The sequence below is a fragment of the Sebastes fasciatus genome, chromosome 1 (assembly GCF_043250625.1).
Source record: "Sebastes fasciatus isolate fSebFas1 chromosome 1, fSebFas1.pri, whole genome shotgun sequence".
NCBI classification, from domain to species: Eukaryota; Metazoa; Chordata; class Actinopteri; order Perciformes; family Sebastidae; genus Sebastes; species Sebastes fasciatus.
This window is the reverse complement of record NC_133795.1, coordinates 30,255,814-30,280,700: the sequence shown is the minus strand read 5'-3', so window position 1 is coordinate 30,280,700 and position 24,887 is coordinate 30,255,814. Positions and strand designations below refer to the sequence as shown.

General features: G+C 41.3%; 1 protein-coding gene across 2 annotated transcripts in view; it reads left to right on the top strand.

The window, feature by feature from the left end:
- The window catches only part of nxph4 (neurexophilin 4), a 52,091-nt gene extending 28,445 nt beyond the window's left edge, over positions 1–23,646 (top strand). Inside the window, exons 2-3 of one of the 2 annotated variants that reach the window (XM_074651789.1) lie at positions 21,952–22,761; positions 23,096–23,646. In XM_074651789.1, coding sequence (XP_074507890.1) covers positions 21,952–22,761 — 810 coding nt within the window. In that variant the 3' untranslated portion in view covers positions 23,096–23,646. The remainder of the gene's footprint in view (positions 1–21,951; positions 22,762–23,095) is intronic. The other variant, XM_074651799.1, reaches the window with a different exon arrangement.
- Positions 23,647–24,887: the final 1,241 nt, after the last annotated feature.

Genomic DNA, 24,887 nt, shown 5'->3' with positions numbered 1-24,887 from the left:
GGAGGAGAAAGTGCATAAAGACAAGAGGCAAAGGGAAAAAGGATTTTAAAAAACAAAGGAGAAGAGGAATAAGAATGAGAAGCCAACGTAGAGGAAGATGCAACCGGGAGGAAGGCTAAATGTTGACTAGAGGGAGGGAGAGTCAGCCTGTCTCACTTGCTTGGATCATTAATTTGTGTTCTAATTAGCAGGAATGCCACAGTAGGAATGTGACGCCTGCGTAAGGACGAGGAGCGTGTGTGTGTGTGTGTGTGTGTGTGTCTGTGTGTGTCCTGTGTGTCCTGTGTCTGTGACCTGCCCTGGCTGCAAGTCTCCTGGCTTGTTAGAAATGACAGATTGGTGCTCTCCTGCACCCCACACCCCACCAGGCCAACCCCACTCCTCTACCCAACCCACCCATCTGCTCTGGAAGCACGCCAGATCCTTAGACCCGGCTTGTGTTTACGCCGCGTGGGCGTTGGTCGTTTGTCAGTCACTTCAGTTATTTCTTGTTTTTCTGTAGGTCTGGTTGGGCCAGTGGGGGACCTCAAGAAAATTATACTTGTGCTTTTTGTTGCATCTTTTGCTTCTTCTGTGAAAGCCAAGGCTGAGCTGGTTTTGTTGACTTAATCACATTATTGTCCAAACCGAGGCTGCGCTGGACACAACACAGTGTCATTGACATCTATCAGTAAATCCAGTGTGTTTGCTTAAGATGCACATTACGAGTCCTTGGATTCAAACTTACAAAAGACCAGTTGCCAGCCGAGCGAAACTATGAATTCAGCTGAAACGGGTTGCACCCACCAACTGTCAAAAGACTTTTGTGGAAGTGCTGGATTTGACTTCACAGGTCACTATTCATTTCCTGAGTTTTCTCACTCATTGTGGATAAGCGGTTTCAGCCAAGCTTTTCATCAGCTGTCCCCTGGTTTTTAAAGACCCAGACGGTGCAGTGAGCCGCTGCCTCCCCAGGGCCTGCAAACATTCATTTAGATAGTGCCAATATCCAATCCTCCCATACGTTTCTTCTGGACATATCTTTAAGGAAAAAACGAGGAAGAGAAATGTATCAGTGTTCATATCCTTTGGTCAGTGACATCACATTTATAAAGGCTGTGTGTGTGTGTGTTTGTGTGTGTGTGTGTGTGTGTGCGTGGGCTCTGGCGTGTGCTTCAGTTGTGTGTGTGTGGGTGTGTGAAGCTATTGCAGCAAAGCGTCTAGCCCAGGGACAGAGGAGAGCTGCCCCACACGGTAATTGAACCACAGATCCTGCTGGACTATTAGTCACAAGTCTCGGTCCGTCCAGAGCCTTTTATCGCTGTTGAATCAACACAAGCAGTGTGAATGAGAACAAGCCAGTAATACAAATTTAGCTATCATAGCAACACCACGATTTTACTTTCTATACAAATCTTCTGCTACAAGTTCTCTGTGCCTGAGAAAAACTGTTTTTCTTTTGCAGAAGTCAGACAAAGGTAAGGTTGGCTAATGTGGCAATGAGACGATAATAATTTGTCAACAGTCGATTGTACTTACCTAATTAATTGTTAAGATCTGGGTACACAGGGACTTTGTTAAAAAGAAGTCAAACGGGGCAAGAAACAAGCCGAACAGGTTTAAACTCATATTTACTTGAAAAGGAAGGTGGACAGTAAAATATTTCTCAAATTGTCTATTGTAAAGTTCTATCGCAGTTCACAGATCAATTTCTTGGTTCAACATTAACCTACCATGCTTGTTGTAACTGTGCTAATAATAATAAGTAGGGCTGTCAAAGTTAACACAATAACGATAATAATGCAAATTTTGTTTGAACGTCACTAATATCTTTAACACATTATCGCAACGTGATATTTTTAGGTCGTAGCGGGCTCAGTTTTAAAGCTAGAGTGAATATTCTGGTATCATATAAAACTAAAAAAACTAAGGAATCCATTGGTGTCAACCATGCCGACCCTTGACCTCTGACCTCAAAATATATGAATGAAAATGGGTTCTATGGGTACCCCCTTTACAGACATGCCCACTTTATGATAATCACATGCAGTTTTTGGCAAGTCATAGTCAAGTCAGAACACTGACACACTGACAGCTGTTGTTGCCTGTTGGGTTTGAGTTTGCCATGTTATGATTTGAGCATATTATTTTATGCTAAATGCAGTACCTGTGAGGGTTTCTGGACAATATTTGTCATTGTTTTGTGTTGTTAATTGATTTCTAATAATAAATATATACATACATTTGCATAAAGAAAGCATATTTGTCCACTCCCATGTTGATACGAATATCAAAGATTTGACAAATCTCCTTTGTTTAAAAAAGATGTGTGGTTAATTTGTGATTAATCAGGATTATTCATGGACAATCATGCGATTAATCCCGATTTAATATATTAATTGACTGACAGCCCTAGTAATAAGGGATCGTTATTAAAATTACAGATAATCACTCTTGGTTTTATCTCCAAATAAAGTGGTTTAGATCAGTGTTGGCAAAAATGGCAAACCATTGCAACACAATTCACAATAGGCCTCATCTATAAATTCTGAAAAGAGCGAACAAGTGCGTAAATGAACGTTCCTGACCATTTTTACTGCCATTTCTATATCACCTCATATTATCTTGGATATGAAAAACAGCCATTTCAAACAGATATACGTAGGTTTGATTAATCATAACTTAATTTTATACCCTTGCTATTGAAAACATTTAAGTGTCTGTTTCTGAGAAAAAAATAGACTTCTACTCCTCATGGCTCTGTTTTTCGGTGTTAAAAAATCTACTTTGGCCAATCACAGGTCATTTCAGAGAGAGAGAGCGTTCCTGTTGGCTGTGCTCCGGCTGGTGGGCGGTGCTTGGTATTTCATCAACTGATCTCAACATGGCTGGGTCACAGACGTTCTCATTTTACAGCTAAACAGTACACTACAAGATGCTTCTGAAAACATTTGATGTGAGAAATAGGAATTACAGTAACAGAATATTGATTCATATTTGATCAGCGCTGCCTAGTTTGACCGTTTGGTCGGAGTTTGCGAGTGATTGACAGCTGCTCAGCGACGGCAAGGCTCCAGCTCGGCTCTGATTGGTTGTTTTCCTCCGGTCTGGTAAATCTTGCAGATGCCATTAGGGAGCATCGGAGCACACAGAGGCACATGATTATTTTTTCAGATTATCAGTCTCATGCACTACTGTCAGGATATAGGATATAGATAGTTATAAAAATAACTTTTTTATAATCATATTTGCTCCAATTCTACCCACTACTATTTTAAATACGTCATAAATAAGACCAAATAAATGCATTTAGGTGGAGTTAACAGGCTCTTGTTTTTTTTCCTCTCATCAGTAAAACTAACAGAATGTTTGCTAGCCTTTCATATTAGATTTAATGTTATAAGTCAGCTACAATCATCAGAACAATACGAACATTCAGGCTCCCTCATCTGGCTCAAAGGTGTACTGCAGACATACATGTTAAATAAAATATTTTTTTTAGGTTAATCTATTGGTTTGTCACCATGTTCCCAGATCTCTGCAGCAGAGCTGGACCAATAGCCAGGCCATTATAGATATATCGGTATCATATATGTCGGCTAATAAATTAGAAAGAAATTGCAGATTGGAAACGCCAAAAGTGTGTTTGAGGTAACTTGGAAACAGTGTGTCCTTTTCATAGTTTTTCCAACAGAGAGGAATGACAGCTGTAAAATGTCCTGCTCAGTACATTTCTTGATCACACTTCTATTATTTTCCAAATTAAAGGGATCTGTATCAAAATATTTGTGTTAATGTAAAAATTAGAAATACTGCCTTCATTTTTGTTTTTTTAAACTAAAAATATCAATATCATATTGACCTCAAAATTGCAGTAATTGGTTCTCAGTACAATGGTATCAGAACAGAAACAATAAACAAAGCTACAAAAAAAAGATTTTTCAAACACAAATGACCTCATATATCTCTGGTTGTGTTTGGCCATTTCAGGCAATGTTGCAAATCAGTCAGCAAGACTGCTTTATGTCATTATTGGATTTTCAGGATGTTTGCATCTCGAGCTGAAGTGACTCGCCGATTAATCAATGAGCCGTTTCGACGAATAAATAATCTGCGATCAATTGATAATTGATTCATCGTTTTAGCCATTTTAGCTCATACCAGCTTCTCATTTGTGAAGATTTGCAGCTTTTACTTGTCTTAACGTGATAATGAACTGAACATCTTTAGGGTTTTGGACTGTTGATCAGACAAAAGGAGGCATCACCTTGTGTTTCAGGAAATCACAATGGGCATTTTTCATTATTCCATTTTCAATTTATAGACCAAAGATTTATCAAGAAAATTATCTACAGATTAATCAGTAATGTAAAAATTTAAAAATAACAATAATCATTAGTAGCTTTTTGCATCACCGTGATAAAGTACAATACATTTGTAGATATTTCATTCACTGATTCAACATTTGAAGAATTCAGCTTCAGCATTAACACCGAATATGTGTATGATGCATGTGAGCATCTGCGGTCAAGGATGATGTCCATGTGTGTGTGCTTACGTGTGTGTGCGCACATCTGGGTGTTGACAGTGACCAAGTGATGATCCACCCCAGGCAGCACCCTGCAGGTGAGATGACCTGAGCCGAAACAAAGCGACTATCTCATCAGGTAGAGAAGGAGAGAGAGAAGAATACTGCTGTCCTCAGTAATGCTTTCGGCCCGATGGAAAGGCAGCAGGCAGGCAGGCGGACGGGCGGCCCAGAGAGATAGAGGCTTACTTACACCAGTGGATAACCTGACACAAATAACCGTAGTGGACACAATTGTCTGTGGAAAGACAATCCTGTGTTTCTCATATCTACTCTGATATTGGGTCTCGGAGTGTGAAACCAAGTCGAATGATGGAAGGACGCCGTCTCTGGAGGAGGGCGTGCAAAGAGGAAAGGGGCGAGGGAGTGAGAGAGGGAGTGTGTGAATGAATACGTGGGACAGTTCTGGATGAGCAGAGACGCTGACGCCTTCTCTCTCTTTCTTTTTGTCTGTTCCGGCCTCTGTCTCTCTCTCAAAATATCATTACTGCTCTGTCCGACTCCTCTTTGTCTCCAGAGAGGATTCTTCTGTTAAGTCCAGTACATACTAAGCAGTCGTTGGATTGATTAGGTTTAGCACACACACACCCGCCCCCCATTTCGCGGCTCATCCTGAGGAGCAGAATGAGAGCAGGGCCGCTGGTCAGCACTCTGGTTTTCTGAGTCCAGATGGTGGATGTGAAAGATCCCAGTTAGGGGTCCCAATGCTGCGTCCTTGAAGCCGGGTGATTTATACACTGGCAAAGGCATCCAAAAGGCAGGAGGGGAGAAAACTTGCTATACATTGTGCGCTCGAAATGTGTACGTGTTGTCTTATCTTCATCTATCTTATCTATCGTGTTATTTCCAGCTCCTTTTAATCAAATTACTCTCACAGAATAAAGTGGAGCTAATCTTGTGCTCTCTATGCAAATGATAATACAGGAACCTTGTCGCTTCAGCTTCAGAAGCAGGTGTGTGTTTTTTTTTGTGTGTGCATAACCTTGAAGTGAAAGGGGAACGCCGCCATGTCCTGCTGCCAGCATCTCTAAGGGGTTTTATTCATCGGTACCTCCCACTGTTTTCTCTCCAATTAACTCTGCCATCAGCCCCGGTGAAGACAGTGTGACCCAAACCCGAGAGCCACGTATCACCTCGCAGGTTTGAGCTTTGCCCCCTGCGCAGCCCCACTCAGCCTAGGACCCACAATGCATGGAGGGCATCCTTCACAGCCGGGAAGGAACAGAGATGAAAACGCTTAGTCTTTTCATCTTTGTCTAATCATCGTATTACAACCCAGAAGTCGGCTGACCCCCAAATCAGGGAGAGAGACTGGGAGGCCTGGGCTCTGGCATCAGGATGAAAGTAAAGTGGGAAGGGAGGACGAATATGAGGATTGGAATTAAAGGTGCAATGTGTAAGATCTGCTCCAAAGAAATAGGGGGTAAATTTACTGTAATCGGTTATAAACAAAGAAAGAAAAGAAAAGCCAATCACTAACTAACAGCAGGGCAAGAATCCGGTCAAAACAACGATATCACGTGTGGCGTCGGCCTATATTGTATTTACTTATTTAACCTGGGGCTGTACGGTCTGTGTGTCTCTTGATAGTTTGTTTATTGGATTGAATCCAAAGTGGCGGAAATGAGCAAACAACTCGTATTTTTGTTTTGTTCTACCTGCCACCCGAAGACTACTTCACTGGGAGGAGAAGGGGGGGCAGCTCCGGGAGATGAACCTTCAGTTAGTGAAGCTGTAGTAATATGAATTCAGCCAGCACAAACCCCAACGCAGAGGGGGGGTCTGACTAACTCCCCACCGGATCAGCAAACTCTCTGTGGCAGCTGTTACACAGGTTAGACCCAGCGCTGCCGCCACACCCCGCTTTGACTCCCGTTGCTGGGGTTTGTGCTGGCTGAATGGTCTGTCTCCCAGAGCAGCCTTCCACCCTCCTCCCGGCAAAGTGGTGGCGGTGAGGATGAAATGAAAATACCAGTAGTTTTTCCCATTTCTGCCACTTTGGATTTAATCCACTAAACAAACAATCAAAACGTGCACGGATCCTGTACCTACAACGTGATTGACAAGCTCTCGGGGCAGCTCTACTAGGGATGAAAGAAATCAAGGAAGGAAAGACAGAGGAAGTTCATGGATGGAAGGCTGGAGAAGAAGAGTGGTGGGATTGGTTGAATGGAGGATGGGAGGGATGTAGAACAGATGAGAGATGGGAAATTTGGGAGGGAAAGATGGAATAAAGTATCAGGATGAGGTCATAATTACAGATATGTTATGAACGAGTTGTTGGGAGGACGGAGAAAAGGAAGGATGCAGGAAGTAAAGGACAGAGAGACGATGGATTAAAAAAGAGAAGAATTAAGGAAGGACAAATATTATTAAAGTCGTGGATGGTTGGATGATAGAGACATGGAAGGATGCAAGAAAGAGGAAATAAAGGGAGGATGTGGAAATTAAGGAAGAAAGGGAAACGATAGAGGGATGGAAGACAGATTAGACGGAATAAAGGAAGGATGAAGGAATTCAGGGGTGAAGGAAAACAAACAAAGGCAGATTAAAATGAATTTAAATGGTTTGTAGGCAGTGAGACCGCAGGTGGCTGGAAAAAAAGGGAAGCGAATGGAAGGAAAAAGAGCAGGTCTTTATTATGGTGAGTAACTTTGACACGCTCACGTTGCGCCCAGCGCCAGTCCATCCGTCATCCAGCTCTCCTACTGATGAGCACTGGGAACAAAATGTGAGGAAGCTGGGCTTTATTTTGCCGCCTGGGTGACTTGTCGGAGTCGTCACAGACCCATGTGTCCCCGTATCCCTCCCCAACTGACGTCTCCCAGGATCAGTTACACCCGCTGGGAATCTCTGCCTCTCTCCTCCCTCCTTCATTCCATCTCGTCTATTCATTATGCAGATTTGTTTCTTCTTTCTTTGCCAGTCCCCTGTGTTTATTTGATTCTTTATTTATCTCCAATGTTTCTGCTGTTTATCTGTTCACGGAGTGAGTGTGTATACGCGCTTGATAAGTTGTGAAACACAGAGGGCATCAATCACTGTCACTTAGCTGCTCAACACGTCGCTCATGCTGCCAGAGCCCGAGCACGCCGCACCTCCTCCGAACCCGCTCAGTCTAACCTTGATGAATTTCAAACTTGTTCTTTACATAAATCTACGAGAGAGAAAAGAGGCGGGGAGGGCTGTGGGTGATGAGGACAAGCGCTTTTGTGCTTTTGCAATCTGAGTCAAATATATGTTTACACGTTTACAAATGAGCAATCCAGGAGCGCGACGTCAGTTTTCATATTCCCCCACGCCCATGGCAGCCTGCCTGGCTGCGGCCCCCTTCCGCTAGCAGACTTTCTGCAACAGTTATTTAGATGAATGATTAAAGTTCAGGCACAGCCAGCGAGAGTCTCACCACTCTTATTTAAGGAAGAATGGGATAGCTGTCATCTTTTGATGCATTGCCTGCCATTCCGCATGCAAACGAGACACCCTCAATCCACCAATGCCTCCCCGCTCCTTCGTCCCTCCCTTCCCCAAAGAGTTGCCGTGGGTGATTGATCAGGTGCCGTGGCATCACTGGAGACATGTGGGAAGTCTGCCCACCCAGCCAGCCAGCCAGCCAGGCGAAAACACTCCGGCATGCTGATCTGATGTGATCAGTAAGATAGGAGGAACAAGGGAGGACTCCTGCACACAGTTGATCTATGGCCGCTGAAGTCGGGCTCCTGAGAGCAAAATCTTCTAATGACTTTATAGATAAAGCATACTGCGGTTTGTATTCACTCCCTACCTTGTCCACCTTTCGGCAGACGGCATGGAGAAGCTGTTTTGTTACTGATTTTTTTTAAATTTTTTTTTAAATATTGTTTTAGTGCAAGGGTAAAGATTGACAAGAATCAAATAGTTCACCAAGCCACATTTTGTAATTTTATTTTCTATTTTATACACTTATTTTGTTTTAATAGATATATATTTTAATTTTAATCTCAGTTTTGTCATTAATACTGATATTCTGCAGTAATACCTGTTCCACTTAATGACCAATGGAGTCATTTAAAGGTGCTAAATTCGATATCCAGAGTATTAACTTAGCAGCAAACAACTATTTGCCTATGTAAAGATATAGTATAGATATCGCTAACTGCTTATACTATTCAGGGTCGCGGGGGGGCTGGAGCCGATCTCAGCTGACATTGGGCAAAGGGTTCACCCTGGACAGGTTGCCAGACTATCACAGGGCTGACACATAGAGACAGACAACCATTCACATTCACATTCACACCTACGGGCAATTTAGAGTCAACAATTAACCTGCATGTCTTTGGACTGTGGGAGGAAGCCGGTGAACTCGGAGAAAACTCACGCTAACACAGGGAGAACGTGCAAACTAAACACAGAAGGGCACCAAGATTCGAACCTGCAACTCTCTTGCTGTGAGGTAACAGTGCTAACCACTAGTATAGATATTATATAGTATGATATAGAATGAAGTCAGTCTCCCTCTGTGTGTGTTGTAATCAGAGCTTTTTTGACATAGCCGTGCAGGCCGAGCATGCCTTTTAATGCATGTTTCTGCATGTGAGCGTGCTCCACTGGCTAACTCATGGCCGCCACTCTACACTGCTCTCATACGGCGGTTACAGCTGATAAAGCCGTCCCGATCGACAGCGTCATCACGGAAGCGTAGCGCCCACCCTTTGCCCCGCCCCAGGCCATTAGCTGTCACGATGTTGTGAGCCGTTGAGAGGCAATAGCAGTGCTCCCAATCCCGTATTTAGCACCTATAAACAAAATGAGGGACCATAACCTAATTTTCACTTTACTTCATCATCAAGAGTTAACCGTTATTGACTTTTCTCATTTCCAGTTTTACAGGATGTCCACATGACTTTCAAAGGCCAAGATAAACAGTCAATATGTTCACGTAGCCTATAAGTGTCTAGAAACCCTCACATCCCTTTCATTACATACAGCATACCTGTTCCTGCTTGCTCTCACGACACATTTTCCAAATGTCTCAACAAAGAAAATATTCATGTTAAAAAGTGGGATGTACATTCCTCTTTTAATTAAATGAATGTTAATAATAGAGTTGTAATTTATAATTATAGAGTTGAAGTGCATGAAAATACCGTCAAGTGAGACTGAAATTACAGCAGTTGCTCTTGCTGGCAGTTTCAAATATCTGTAAAGCCTTAATGTTCTTATAGGACTTTTGCCAGGTTTGTGAAATAACACTTATTGTTTTATGCAGTGGCTCCACTGCAGATATCATTGCACTATGGTACCTGGTTGTAGCCTTTCCTTCAATGAGGGCAACGTGGTCAATACCACTGAGGTTTTATGTTTTGTGAGATTAACACAGCCTTCCTTGCCACAGGCATCACTGTATGCACTTAGGACGCCAATCCAGCCACAAGGCGTCAGCTGCCGTTTTGCTGCCCTCACATTGACTAATATTTATCTTAAACATATTAAAACAGTTGTTGCTACATTTTAATTTCATAGTTTCTGAAGAGTCTGAAGATTTTGGTTAGGCTGTAACATTTGGGATTCATGTTTTCACTGATTTGGCTGCGGTAGCATTGTTTAAACGTACATGAATGAAAACTCCCACTCACAATGCTGGCATTGAAGACCAATGTGTTGTAAGCTCTGGATGCTTATTTGGCGGTGATTCACACTCACGGCGTGATTGTCTCCTGGGTTAATATCTTACATAGCTCCATAATCCCAGTGTTTTTACCAAAGGTGGTGTTAACGAGCGGTATGGTCTGTTTAGGGCCGTTAATCTATGTGAGTATATAACCTTACTTTATTCTCTTGTTCTATAGAAGCAGTATTCATTTTGTCCTCCATACCTCCAGTTTTTGGATGTGGCTGTTCCTTTTAAATTAGTGATTCACTGCTCTGCGATCCTAATGTGCACCGGAGTAGTGCACAACTGAGTGTGACAGTCGGCAGGAGTTTAGATTATGATGCAAAGAGAGTTTATAATGTAACTGTGTTGCTCTTATTGAATAATGGTAAAGAGGATTGTTAGATTCTGGCAGTGTGTTCTGAATTCAGACTGTGATTGCAACATCTGTACTGTTTCCTGTAGACCCTGGGCTGCATTATGTGACCTGACTAATTACAAAGAAAAGAGGGGAGTGTTTAAAGGAATAGTTTGACATTTTGGGGAATACGCTTATTTACTTTTGTGTCGAGAGCTAGATGAGAAGACCGAAACCACTCTGAGAGCTGAAATTAATTAAAATCAAACTTATCAGAAAAATGAACGCTTGCACATACATCAGTGTGATAAGAACTACCAAAAGTGACAGAAAACAGGGAACAATTAATTTGACGTGTACTTAGACGTTTTAGTTTAGCCCATGTTCCATCTGCGAACATGGAGGGGGGCGGGATTTATGCTCTATACTGCAGCAAGCCACCAGGGGGCGATCAAGATGTTTTGGCTTCACTTTTGGGGAGCTGTCCTGTCGTCCATCTTTATATACAGTCTATAGCTAAAATATACAAGAAGCCTAATTCTCCTTCACAATATTTTACTTCACGTTTACTATCAGGTAGGCAAACTCATTCAAATATGCATAATTAAGATCAGTGTATATGGTGGAAGAGTGGCATGACAATGTGCCAGAGGAACCAGATTTGGTTTTATGGCTGGCTAGTGGTGATTATTGTATGCATCGTAGTTTGGCATCAGTTCACATTAAAAACAGCAACTAATTACTATTTCTTAGAAGTGCCCCCAACATTTTGTAAATGCCCCAATTTTTAAGATAGTGGGTTCCTTTTTTTATTTCCTACACTGACACTTAAGCTAGCAGACAATACCTTCATAAATGTATGTAGTCGCCTTGTATGTAGACGTCAGATGGCAGCGAGTACTGCGTACTTTCTTTCTTTTTCCCTCAGTTGATGCTTGTTCCAAACAACACTTAAATATAGCTTTTATTTGCTGTATATGCTACAAGATGTTGGCCTATACAGAAAATAAAGCTCCTTCTATATGAAACTTTTGCTCATGATCAACCAGAATACTTTTTACATTTAGCCTGATACAAGGGAAAAAACTTAAACTAAAAAATATTTCAGAGCTGAGCTGGTCTTCTCGAAACAATATTACAGATATTACTTCTCAAGAAACCTCTGATTATTCTCTATGGGGTGAAGTGATTCTCATTTTTGTCTTATTGCACTCATAATCTCACTGTGTGTCGTATATATATTGTCTCTTTACCTTTTCTCTCTTTCTTTGCACTTTCCCCTCACATTGTCTTACAGACCTCTCTGCTTTCTCTACACTCATTCTCTTATTCGTTTTCTTCTTCTCCCTTACTGTGTTATCTGTCTCGGCTCCATTTCCTTGCTCCCTGATACTCCCTGACTCAGTAGCTTTCATTTTCATGATAATCCAGCGACACCACTGGACTGCGAAATCGCTTTTACTGCCTTTACTTTTTCTTTTTCTTCTTCTTCTTCTTCGTCTCTCTCTCTCTCTCTCTCTCTCTCTCTCTCTCTCTCTCTCTCTCTCTCTCTCTCTCTCGCTCTCTCTCTCTCTCGCTCTCTCTCTCTCTTTCTCTCCATTTTCCCCCGTACTGGTTTATCTTTTTTCCTCCTGGCTTTATTTTGCTTTTTGTAATTAAATGTCATTTTCAGTTCTCCCAGTTTTTTGGAAGAAGGAAGAAAAAATTCTTTTTTTATTATATGATCGTTGTCAAAACAGAGTGGATTCACTGCTGGGAGAATTGAACATGTCTGAGCCACAGTACAAGACTAGCAGCACTTAAATATGTTCAATTAAGCTTTTTATGTTTTATTTGCCTCACAAATTAGTTCCATTATTTCAACAGCAATGAGCACTTTGCAAAATTATGAAATGTCCTTTAACCAAACAGACATAGGGTTAACGTCTATCATATCAGGCTGCTCACCGTTCATAGCTAGACCTACAAAAAGTAATGCACTGTAATTCATATATATCCCACAAACTCAGTTCATATGTATTCCACATAATCGTGAAACAGGAAGTATAAAGAGCAACAAATTCTGCATAGTGAGGAGGTCAGGGTGGAAGGTTGGGTCAAAAAACATTAGACTTTTTCTCAGGAGACCGGTGTTCGTACCTCGTGTGAAACCAGAATTCAATGTTGATTTATTTGTCATGTAACTTCCGTACTTATGTTGCGCCACTTTTTAAGTTATTTTAATCCAAACCATGATCTTTTCCTAAACCTAACTAAGTAGCTTTGTTGCCTACACCTAACTTAGTTGTTGCCTAAGAAAACATAGGTTTATTTTGAAAAGACTGTATGCAACGAGGGAAATTGACATATGTTGCTGGACATAGGAAAACGCACGAAAAATGAGGAAAAACTTTTCGTAAGATATCATACGAACCGTTGTTTGAGAATGCGTTGATCATATGTGTTGTGTGTAGCTCTGTCCAGAGACATCCTATTCAGATTGTGGTGGCCCAGACATTCTTCTTTACAGTCAAGTCCAATAATATTTTCCAGGGAGATCTTGCAGAGTTCATAAGGCAGATGGGATTTGTAGTCCCTGGGATGAGATCTATGGGTCTACCCTGAGGTGCTACAGGGAGGCATCTATGATATTATAACAACTGTAAACGCCCAAGGCGCATGTACTCAATGCTTTGTCTGGAGGTCTTAGGTCCTTACCCCTCACCTCAGTGGTGAGCCCAATAACCCTGCGATGTTCTGGTGACTTCGACATTGAAATGGGTTTTCTTGATTTGACTAACTGTTGCAGATGTCGTGCTGCTTGATTCTGTTTGTTCACCTGTTTCAGACCTGCCTGTCAAAATGTACCTTAAAAGGAGATTTGTCACGTAAAATCAATTAACAACACAAAACAATGACGAATGTTCTCCAGAAACCCTCACAGGTACTGCATTTAGCATAGAAAATATGCTCAAATCATAACATGGCAAACTGCAGCCCAGCAGGCAACAACAGCTGTCAGTGTGTCAGTGTGCTGACTTGACTATGACTTGCCCCCAAACTGCATGTGATTATCATAAAGTGGGCATGTCTGTAAAGGGGAGACTCGTGGGTACCCACAGAACCCATTTTCATTCACATATCTTGAGGTCAGAGGTCAACGGACCTCTTTGAAAATGGCCATGACAGTTTTCCTCGCCATGGTTGGTACCAAATTTGCATTAACTTGTTATTATCGCGTTAACTTTGAATGCCCTAATCTATAGTAATACATCATCATTTATAAGTTGATTATATTTTGTATTAATAATATGAATATGCAAAGTAACTAGTAACTAATGTCAAATACATGTAGTGGAGTAAAAAGTATAAAGTAACATAAAATGGAAATACTCAAGTAAAGTACAAGTACCTCAAAATTTTACTTAAGGACAGTTCTTGAGAAGTTACTTTCCACCGCTGATACCGAATGGAAATGATATAGCTAAGATGAAAGTCATTGAAATTTCAGGGTTTTACAACACAACTCGTACCTCAGTAGCAATGGTGTAGTTAAAAAAAAATGTCATCTTTGAAGTTTAGAACTACAGATAACTTTTTTACTTTAAGATGTTCAGCTTTCCATCTGCACCTTGAACAGATTTATGGCATTTAGGGGCATTTAAAGTAAACAGTGACTTCAAAGTAAAAAGTGATGTGCATTCAACATTTCATCCTGAATTTGTGTCCTCTCACTGCTTGTAAATAGTTTGCAGTCTCTTGTACTCCTCTACAAGAACCATGAGGTAAACCTGAAAAATGCTTCTAATCACAACAAGCAGTAGAAACAGAGAGTTTAAAAAAAGTAGCATCAGTAGCTGGCATCAGAGCCTGTTGTTTGTAGTGCGGTGGGAGTGGAACTGTACATTTGACTCTTCTCTGTGACAGCAGATCAATGCAGCCCGGAGCACAGATAGAAATGAATTGATTGTCACCAATAAAACTCCAATTAAACAAAGGAACAAGCCTGGGAGAGAGCTCCGAGACAAGCAGCTCTCATTTTCTCATCAGTCCTTCTGGGGGAAGGATGGGAGGGCGGGAGGCGGGAGGCAGATGTGTGCTGGGGAGCCGGTGAGCGAGGTCCATTTCCTCTGAATACTCTCGCTATCAACGAAGTGTGGATGTTATGGATGGAGGTGAGGGAGAGCGAACTGCCGACGGAGGATCAGATACCCGATAGACAGAGAGAGAGTGAAAGAAAGGCAGAGCAGAGGTGCTACCATTGATCCAGAGCTTCCTTAATGATGAAAAGAGATCTTAATTGTGGTGGCATGTGATAGATCAGGTTTCAGCAGTCAATTCTGGAGCTCATCTGACCTTCTCTTATTTAATAAGTTAGTGTGAAGCCCTTCACCGCTCACTCTATCTTTCACTTTCTCTCTCTAAACCCCTCTCTATCTGCCGGCTTCTTTTTCTGTCACTCACTCTGAGCCACGCTCATAATCTCCTCATTGAACAATCCCCACATTTCATTCTCGCTTGTACTTCCAGGTAGGTTATAGGCCTCCCATCTAAGCAGCAACTAAAGATGCTTTTTTGCTCATATGAACCTCCAAATGAAGTTATAGATGATTAATGTTCCCCATTCCTAGAAAATGTACAAGATCTCCTTACTCTCTCCGCTCCTCATCTCACTTCTCCGCTAATAACATTTTCTTCGCTATCTCCCTCTATCTCCCAAGCTCTGTAATCTGATTGTTCTTTCTATGATTGTGCTGTTATTGAGTTGCCTGTATCATACATATGTATAAGTCCACCGCAATACTTATTCCATCTTATGCTACGATTTGCCCCAGCATCCTACTGAACAGAAATTTCAATCCTAAATAGAGGAAACACTAATGCCATGTTGACGCATGTAAAGCCTCACTATGTGGCGAACTTTGCAGGTTGGAAGCAATGGGTGAGTCCGGGGTCTGAAAAGTGAAGCCAATGCAGAAGTGCCCTAAACTTGAATTCTTTCTAATAGCCAGCGACTCCTCTGGTTGCAAAAAGAAGTCTGATTGTATAGAAGTCTAGAAAATGAGCCCTCTTCTCACATTTAAGTTATTACCTCAGTAAACATAGTAAACATGAGTTTATGGTCTCCATCGCTAGTTTCAAGTCTTCTTCAATACAGCATGATGTTCATTTTGCAAATTATGGTTCCATTTAGAGTAGTTCACATTTTCGTCTTACAACTTTAACCCTTCCACAGCATGTGTTCATAAAAGTTAATCATGACCTTTTTGGTCGCCTAAAAATGTCTTATCCAGCATTGGGTTGTACTTAACTCCACTCTCTCATGTCATTTATGGTTGCAAATAACCAAGATGACGACAGCCAAAAATCAAGATGGCAACGACAGAAATGCCGAACTCGAGGCTTCAAAACAGCGGCTATACAGTCTATGGCTAGAAGGCCCAAATAGCCACAACAGGGAGCCCAAAGCATCCCCCGAAGTCAAGTTTTCTTTGACCTTTACTTAGTAATTTCTAATTGCCTGAATGGGTTGAATGTTTCACATTCCTGAGATGGTTATTAAAGGAGCCTTGGCCCGGTCGGTTCATGTGAATGTGATTATAGGGAGTGAGAAGGTAAAGCCGTGGTGTTGTATAGCATCTTTGGGTAGAACGACTTTTACCTTTATCATATTCACATTATAAGCCATGCTAGCGCCGTGGCTCTAGGGATGTCAGTTGGCACTATCTCAACAACTTTGGATGTATTGTATTGTCATGAAATTTGGTACAGACATTCATGGTCCAAGGAGGATGAATCCTCATGACTTTCATGATCCCCTAATTTTTACTCTAGCACCACCATGTGGTTCACTTTTGTAGTTTTGAGTGAAATGTCTCAAGAGCAATTGGATGGATCGTTATGAAACTTGATAGAAACTTTCATGTCCTCTGGATGAATTACAATAACTTTTATATGGAGCCATCATGATCTTTTTTGTAATTCCTCCGCGCCGGTGAAAGCCGTGGCCAAAGGCATTATGTTTTTGGGTTGTCTGTCCATCAGTCTATCCCATTCTCGTGATCTCAGGAACGCCTTTAGGGAATTTCTGCAAATTTGGTGCAAACTACCACTTGGACTCAAAGATGAACTGATTAGAATTTGGTGGTCAAAGGTCAAGGTCACTATGACCTCACAAAACAGATTTTTGGCCATAACTCAATTATTCAAATGCTAATTATGACAATTTCAACTAATGTCGAACAGGATAAAATGATGAACTGATGATACTTTGGACAGACATGGATGTAAACTGCAACTTGACTGGTTGGCCTAGGCGTACAACTTTGAGGCGGTAATTCTAGTTCATCCAGTACTTAGGTTTATGACCAAATACCTGCAAAAACTAATGCCATTTTCATTGTGAATATGTTGTGCTGATGTTAGCAATAACTCAAAGCACCACTGTGCCTAAGTATAGCCTCACCGTGGCACTAGCGAACATGAATTACTTAATCAGAGGCAAAATATTCTTGAAGAACACATGTAATTTACACATAATCTTTGTTTTTTTTCCCACTGTAATTACAAAATATACTTCTATTTGAGTGAAAACAATTGATTTGTGCTCAGAGATTAGAAGTCTGGAGTCTTTTGTTGATAGAAATAGATTAGACATTTTTCAGAATTGTGTGCATAGTTCTCTTTTTTGTGTTTATACAATGGAGAAAAACTGTAATTTCCTGGGAATGTCACCACAGACACCCATTTAATAATAAAATATATGAATATTTCAATACTTTCATTAGTGGGCCATAGGCTCGATCACCATTGTGTTACCTCATTTGGCTATAGATAGTGACTTAACAGACATTTATTCAAATGAAAATCTTTGAGATTGCTACTTTAATAGATTGACAGTTTAAACAGCAAGTACCTACTCCTATAATTAATTATGCATGCATGCTTAACATTCAAACAAGATGTGATATTCATCTCCCAGGTGGTTCTCATTACAAAGGTTGCAGACTCCCTGATTCCTATACAAGCCTCTACTGTATAGCTACCCCTACTGACCCTGAAATTACATACAGCCAGTCTGTAATTTCTGTTTTTATGCAATTGAAACTGTACGTACTGTGATACTTTACATTCTTAACTTCTAGATGACCTTATGAATTAAACATAAGCATAAATACTGTAGGACTAAATCTATACATAAGATAGCAGAGTGTAAAAAATACATCTGAGTTAATTTACCTGCTAATCTTGAAACTTTTCCCAGATTATATTTAGATTAAATTAACTAATGTAAACTGAAGTACATGCATGTATGGGACTAAAATGTTCAATTTGGACTCTAATTTCTTCAACTGTAACCTACCAACCTGTCTAGTTGAGCTGGTCAGTGTGTAACTACAGTATAGTGCATCTACTGCGTGTTTGTTTGTGTGTGCGCACCTGTGTGTATTTAGCTTCAGCACCTCTTCATGACCCCAGCAACATCCCTCTGGCTATTTCTCTAAAAGTTACTTCTCACTCATTGTAACCTAACTGAATAGAGGCCGAGGAAGAAGAAAAGCACGAAGCTGTGTTTTTCAAACCGTCACTCTCTCGCTGGTTGCGGCAGCCTGATGTGACCTTATAGCAAACATCCGCTGTTTTGCAAAAAGTCTATAGCTTATGGATTTCATGTCATGAAAAAATATCTGATATTTCTTCTAACAAATCCTCACCCTTTAAATGGATTTACTGTCCGGCACAAAGAAAAATTTCATATTTATGCTAATAGAAAGCCCATCTATTCATTGGTTTCTGTTGGCATTTTATTACTTTCGCGCCACAGAAGGAGAAGCCCTCTCTCCATACTCATCTTTTTCTACGCAATCGATGTTTATTAAAGTTGCTGACTGCGTACAGTTGCTTTTTTACCCCCCCTCAGAAACCCCAGACCCCGTCGTAAAATCATTTTTGAGCTTCATACAGTTGACCCTGAAGGTTAGGTTGAGGTTCCTAGCGTGATGTTGCCGCCAAAGATGGTTAAGGATTATGATGATGGTGCTAGTTCTGGAGCTCTGTGCCATCAGCAAGAGAAATGATTAGGACTGCACCAGCAGAGTGTTAGCCTGACAGATGGCAACACATGGAGCTAGCTGACAGCACTGCTGACAGCGCATTCACAGGAAGTCCCCCCATCTTGCATGCGCTGTACACACTGTTTGTTGCTGTACATATTCTGGTGTTTTTCTGCCATCAACTGTGGCTTATTCCTACCTGTCAGCGCCTAAGTCGGCTCACAGCGCCAATTCGCCGGCTTAAAATTGCAAGACCGCTGCATATAGGCCTCCTGTCATGGCACCAAAGGGAGTAGAGGTGTGTTAAAAATCTTCTGTGGGTCATTATCCCAGTCACTGGTCATTTATCAACACCTGTCTGTTTTTGGTAATTCATTCCTCCAGTGGTCAATAAACTTTCAGTTATTTTCCCCTCAATCAATCTACTTAGAAATCAGCTCTGCGGGCATGTTAATGAATGGCCAACAGACATGGATACATTAATTGAATGACTGAATACATTAGGAGCCGTATTGAGCGCTGCACTGTTGCCTCTGCGAATAGCAATATGGAGTTATTATTAGGTTCAGTGATTGATGAAAGATGAGGAGCGCTTTGGCACAAACCTGTCGGTTCCACTGCCCTGGATAGGAATGAAGGGAGACGGAAACTGTCCTTGCATGAGAAGACACAAAGATCTGATCCTGTGCTTGTTTTGAAATGCTGTTTTTCATTTATTTTTTTGGTTTGTTTATCCACTAGAACAGTTTAAAACTCTATCCAAATGCATCCTCAGGGGAAGCACATGTAACCCCTCCGAATAGCTGTAATACTTCTCGCTGTCACCGCATGACAGCTTCAAGCTTGATGATCGCATGTGTGTGCGGATCGAGTGTGTGTGTGAGTGTTGTACATATATGCATATGGATGGGAGCATGGCAGTGATGTGATTGATGAGACATGAAAGAGAGCAGAGGAAGATTTCTAGTCAATCAGCCCAGTGAATAACCACCTAGGCTGTGGATTAAAGGCAGAAAGCTGTCTGAACTAACAAAGGCTCACATCCATTACCTTACACACAGAGTTGTTTTTCTCTCCGTAGCAACACTGACAACAAAATTAAAGTGTGTTAACAAAAATAGATGGTTTTGTTTTTCTTGAATTCAAGAGATGAAACATGGCAACTTCTAACAACTCGGATGCTCGGGGAAGTAAAAAATCATGTGAGGTAAAAAGATCTCTGCAGCGGAGTGACCTATACAACACTTGAGATTATGATAATGTGCGTAAAATGAAATGGGACTTACTGTAATGGAATTTTTTCCTGTGTATCAGTCCAGTTTCAAGATTGTATTTAATGTAGATTTCTGAATCATTCAGCCGCTCTGATCTCTTCAGCGTGGGTTTAGAGAATTCAGGTTGCTGGTCTAACTCCCAGTACTGAGAGCAGTTTATTCTGCCTTTGTGTCAGCAACTGACAGCATTGGTATTACATCTACCACATGGTGCCCACTATTTTAAGTTAAGTGCCCTTGATCAAGGTGCAGAAACCTTTACAGGGTAAGTGTAACATCTCAGGGGATCTATTGGCATAAATGGAATGTAATATTCATAACTTTGTTTTCGTTAGTGTACAATCACCTGAAACTAAGAATCGTTGTGTTTTCGTTTAGCTTAGAATGAGCCCTTCATATCTACATGGGGAGTGGGTCCTCTTCACGAGTCTGCCATGTTTCTACAGCAGACCAGAACGGACAAACCAAACACTGGCTCTAGAGAGAGCCTTTCACGTTTATACGTTACCTGAAGGCCACCGTAGTTCTCCGACACGCTTGTGAAACTGCGGTAATGTGAGCCCCAGAGTGCAAAACCGTGGTACCGCCAGCGGCTGTCTGATTTCCGTTGCTCCTAAAGTAGTGTTATTATGGTAAGGATGGTCTCTGAGTGGCGTTACCACAGTTTTGCACTTGGTGGCTCACGTTACCACAGTCTTGGACAGGGGGGGAGTGAGTGGAGGGGTACTCAGTTGGCTGCAATCTGCAATCACACCACTAGATGCCACCAAATCCTAAACAATGTCCCTTTAAGGGCCCTTGAGCAAGGTGCCGAACCCTTTACCTGCTGTGTGGCTGATGCTGGGCAGACATTGTTAGGATTAACACAGATTTGAATTCCGAAAAGGTTACCCCTCGATTGGGCCGAATTCCCACCAGATCGGTTTTCGTTGGATATTCATTTTGCGCCCGACAGCTGATCAATTTCCCAAACGATCTGGCTTTTGGACACTCGGATGAATTTATGGCGTGTCAGAAACAGGTTGAGCAGTTTGATTTCTCACATGGCTGCTGTAAAAATATCCATTTTAAACTAAAGTCAGCTCGTTTTAACATTAGTTGGATTTACAAGTTGTGGCAAACTGTAGTCTTGACAAAACATAGAAATAATACGTTTTGTTTGTGCCGATTAATACTGCAGTGGGCAGAGCGTTTTTAGCATCATTGAGCAAAAATTCCATAATTACCTTTCAGCATATTGTAATTCAAGTGTTCTGAGAGAAAACTAGACTTCTGCACCTCCTCATGGCTCTGTTTTCAGGCTTTACAAAATCTAGCCCATGACAGGAGACTTTCACACAGGTAATTTCAGAGAGAGAGCGTTCCTATTGAGCGTTCCTCAAACTAGGGAGCGCTGATCAAATATGAATCAATATTCTGTTACTGTAATGCCTATTTCTCGCATAAAATGTTTTCAGAAACATCTTGTAGTGTACTGTTTAGCTGTAAAATGAGAAAATTTGCTCCAGCTGGGGGCGTTGCTTGGTATTTCCTCGACTTCTCTTAACAGGGCTCCCGGGTCACAAACTTTCTCATTTTACAGCTAAACAGTACACTACAAGATGTTTCTGAAAACATTTGAGGAGAGAAATAGGTATTACAGTAACAGAATATTGATTCATATTTGATCAGCTGTGCCTAGTTTGACCGTTTGATCGGAGGTCGCGAGTGAACGACAGCTGCTCAGAGACAGCAGGCTCCAGCTCGGCTCTGATTGGTTGTTTTCCTCCAGTTTTTGAAATCTTGCAGATGCCATTAGGAGCAACGGAGGACATAAAAGCAAATGATTTTTTTCAGATTACCTGTCTAATGCGCTACTGTCAAGAGGATATAGTGACCGTTTTATAAAAATAACTTTTTTTAAATTATATTTGCTCCAATTCTACCCACTGCGGTTTTAACAAATCGACTGATGCTTTTTCTCCAGGAGAATATGTGAAAAACAAATTTGGAATTTATGTGAAAAACAAATTTAATAGCCTTTGGCCTGTTGTAAATAAAGTTTTCTTCTTCTTCTTCTTCTTTCTGTCTGTCTTTCTTTTCTCCAGGTCCAAGGGTTGGAGAAGCAGGTGGAGTTCTCAGACCTGGGCCCAGCTGGCTCGGTGATGAAGACTCTTCCATATGGAATGGGTGGAGGCACGGTGGGAGGATCAACAGGGGGAGTGGTCAAGCCTCCGTACCAAACACGTATCTTCTCCACCTCCATTGACCAGACACCCATGAAATCCAAGCCGCCCACCTACAGTTTCTTTAATCCATATGACCCGGCCCGGAACCAGACCCTGCTCCTGGACCAGACAGGATACCGCTCCAAGCGCAAGCCCTCGCTAAAGACAGCCATGAAGACCAAGAAGATCTTTGGCTGGGGAGACTTCTACTTCAACGTCAAGACCATGAAGTTCAGCTTGTTGGTAACGGGGAAGATCGTGGACCACATCAACGGGACGTTCACCGTTTACTTCCGCCACAACTCGTCCAGCCTGGGCAACGTGTCGGTCAGCATCGTGCCGCCGACCAAAGTGGTGGAGTTTGAGGTCGTCCAGCATCTGCACCCCCACACCCAGAACGTCCAGATCCAGGAGACCCATCAGTCCACCATCGACCCGAAAGAGACAAAGACCTTTAACTGTCGGGTGGAGTACGAGAAAACCAACAGATCAAAGAAGCCGAAACCCTGCCTGTACGATCCGTCTCAGACCTGCTTCACAGAGCACACCCAGTCCCACGCTGCCTGGCTCTGTGCCAAACCCTTCAAGGTGATCTGCATCTTCATCTCTTTCTTCAGCATCGATTACAAGCTGGTTCAAAAAGTGTGTCCGGACTACAACTTCCAAAGTGAGCACCCTTACTTAGGATAAGTAAGTGAGACTGAACTGTAAAGAGAGGGAAAAAAAAGACAATGTTAATGATGATGATTATAATGCTAATGATGGAAATCATAGTCATATTGATTACGATGAAGAAGCAGGGGACATTTTTTTGCCTCTGAACTGCTGTGAATTGTGGATTTAAATCAAGTATAATCAGAGTTATGGATGGTTAGGATATGGCTGATTTCTCTGACTTATTTTCCAACTTTGTATTTGTTAACTTCTGTTTTTATTTGCTTTTTTTTCTGTAAATAATGTACTCAACCTCAGCACACATATTGTTTTTAGTTATTTGTTTCTCAGTGTTATTACTTTTTTGCAGTTGGAAAATTCGGTTGAAAACAGCTGGAATCAGTGTTATGCCCTCCGAAGTACAAGAGGAGCCTCTGAGGCGGCTGTGCTGCGCCATCACCGTATGGCAGACGTAATGTTATGGTAGGCTGACTGTTAATCATCCTCTCAGCTCTACGTTTCCCCGGATATAAGAGAGTTATATGTATGAGAAATGCTATGCTGGAAATGCATACAATATACTGTATGAAAAAGCACATTAAAATCTCTTAAACTGTCTGTCTTTTATTGGCTGAATGTTTTCGTTCAGAGCTCCAAGCACAATTTCGGGGCACACGCTGTGCAGCATATTCACGTTATCTAACTCAGCAAGGACACTATTATGAATTAAGTTACACTTCACTCTGATTGTGAATTCATGCCCGAGCTTTCTGTGAAGATATGTAATTTTAATTTTCTGCAACATATTGAAAGGAAGGCTTGAATTTTAACATGAAAACCAACCGTGAAACATTCTTAAGATGGTGATAATGCTTGAGTACTTTTGAGGGAGTTGGTATGTACAGTAATTGAATCCGAGGGAGGTATCTGATATCATTTTTAATTACATTTACCCTGAAACAGAAAAGAAAAATAACTATTGTATTGGAAGTAATATGACTGACAGATTCAGTTTGTTTGATCATGCAAACAAAGGAAGTATTTTTCAGTTGCACCTAATCCTCCAGTTGGCTTCCTCACAGTTTACTGACTGCTGTATTACTGGTGCCACTGTTATAACCTCATCTACCTACCTAGCAATATTTATCATTGCTTTCTTAAAGAGATGAGTTTATGGAAAAATGAAGCAGGATGGCATCACCATTCACCATTGCTATAATATATATATTAGGGTTGTCAATCTATTCAAATATTAAATTTTTTAATTGTCCATAGTTAATCGCGATTGATTGCAAATTAATCAAATTTTTGTATCTATTAAAATGTACCTTAAAGGGAAATTTGTCAAGTATTTAATACTCATTATCATCATGGAAGTGTGTAAATATGATTGCTTTATGCAAATGTATGCATATATTTATTATTGGAAATCAATTAACAACACAAAACAATGACAACTATTGTCCAGAAACCCTCACAGGTACTGCATTTGTTATAAAAATATGCTCAAATCATAACATGGCAAACTGCAGCCCAACAGGCAACAACAGCTGTCAGTGTGTCAGTGTGCTGACTTGACTCTGATTTGCCCAAAACTGCATGTGATTATCATAAAGTGGTCTGTTAAGGGGAGACTCGTGGGTACCATATCTTGAGGTCAAAGATCAAGGGACCCCTTTGAAATGGCAATGCCAGTTTTTCCTGACCAAAATTTTGTCTGGAGCGTTTTTTAGGCTCCTCTGCGACAAGCTAGTTTGACATGGTTGTGTATATATATTATATATATATATATATATATATATATATAATATATATATTAACACATCCAGATTAGAGGATAAAACTGAAAGCATAAGTAAACTCACCCACCTCTTCCTTGATTAAATTAAACACCTCCACCTTGCGACTACCTCAGACTGTTTCTCTTCCTCGTTTTTTCTCTCCCATCGAAGAGTCGTCTGCGGCTCTTTGCTCTCCACATTTTTGATCTGAGGATAATGGTGCTCAAAATTTCATTAGAAAACACACAGTCGATGCTAATTGAATCTTCATCTCACTCTGGCTCGATACCCTATTATGCTTTTGATCAATGACATTGAGGTGGAGGTCCAGGGAGGTCCATGTATCTTACACTGGTTGCTGTAGGTAGTCGGGACACAGAT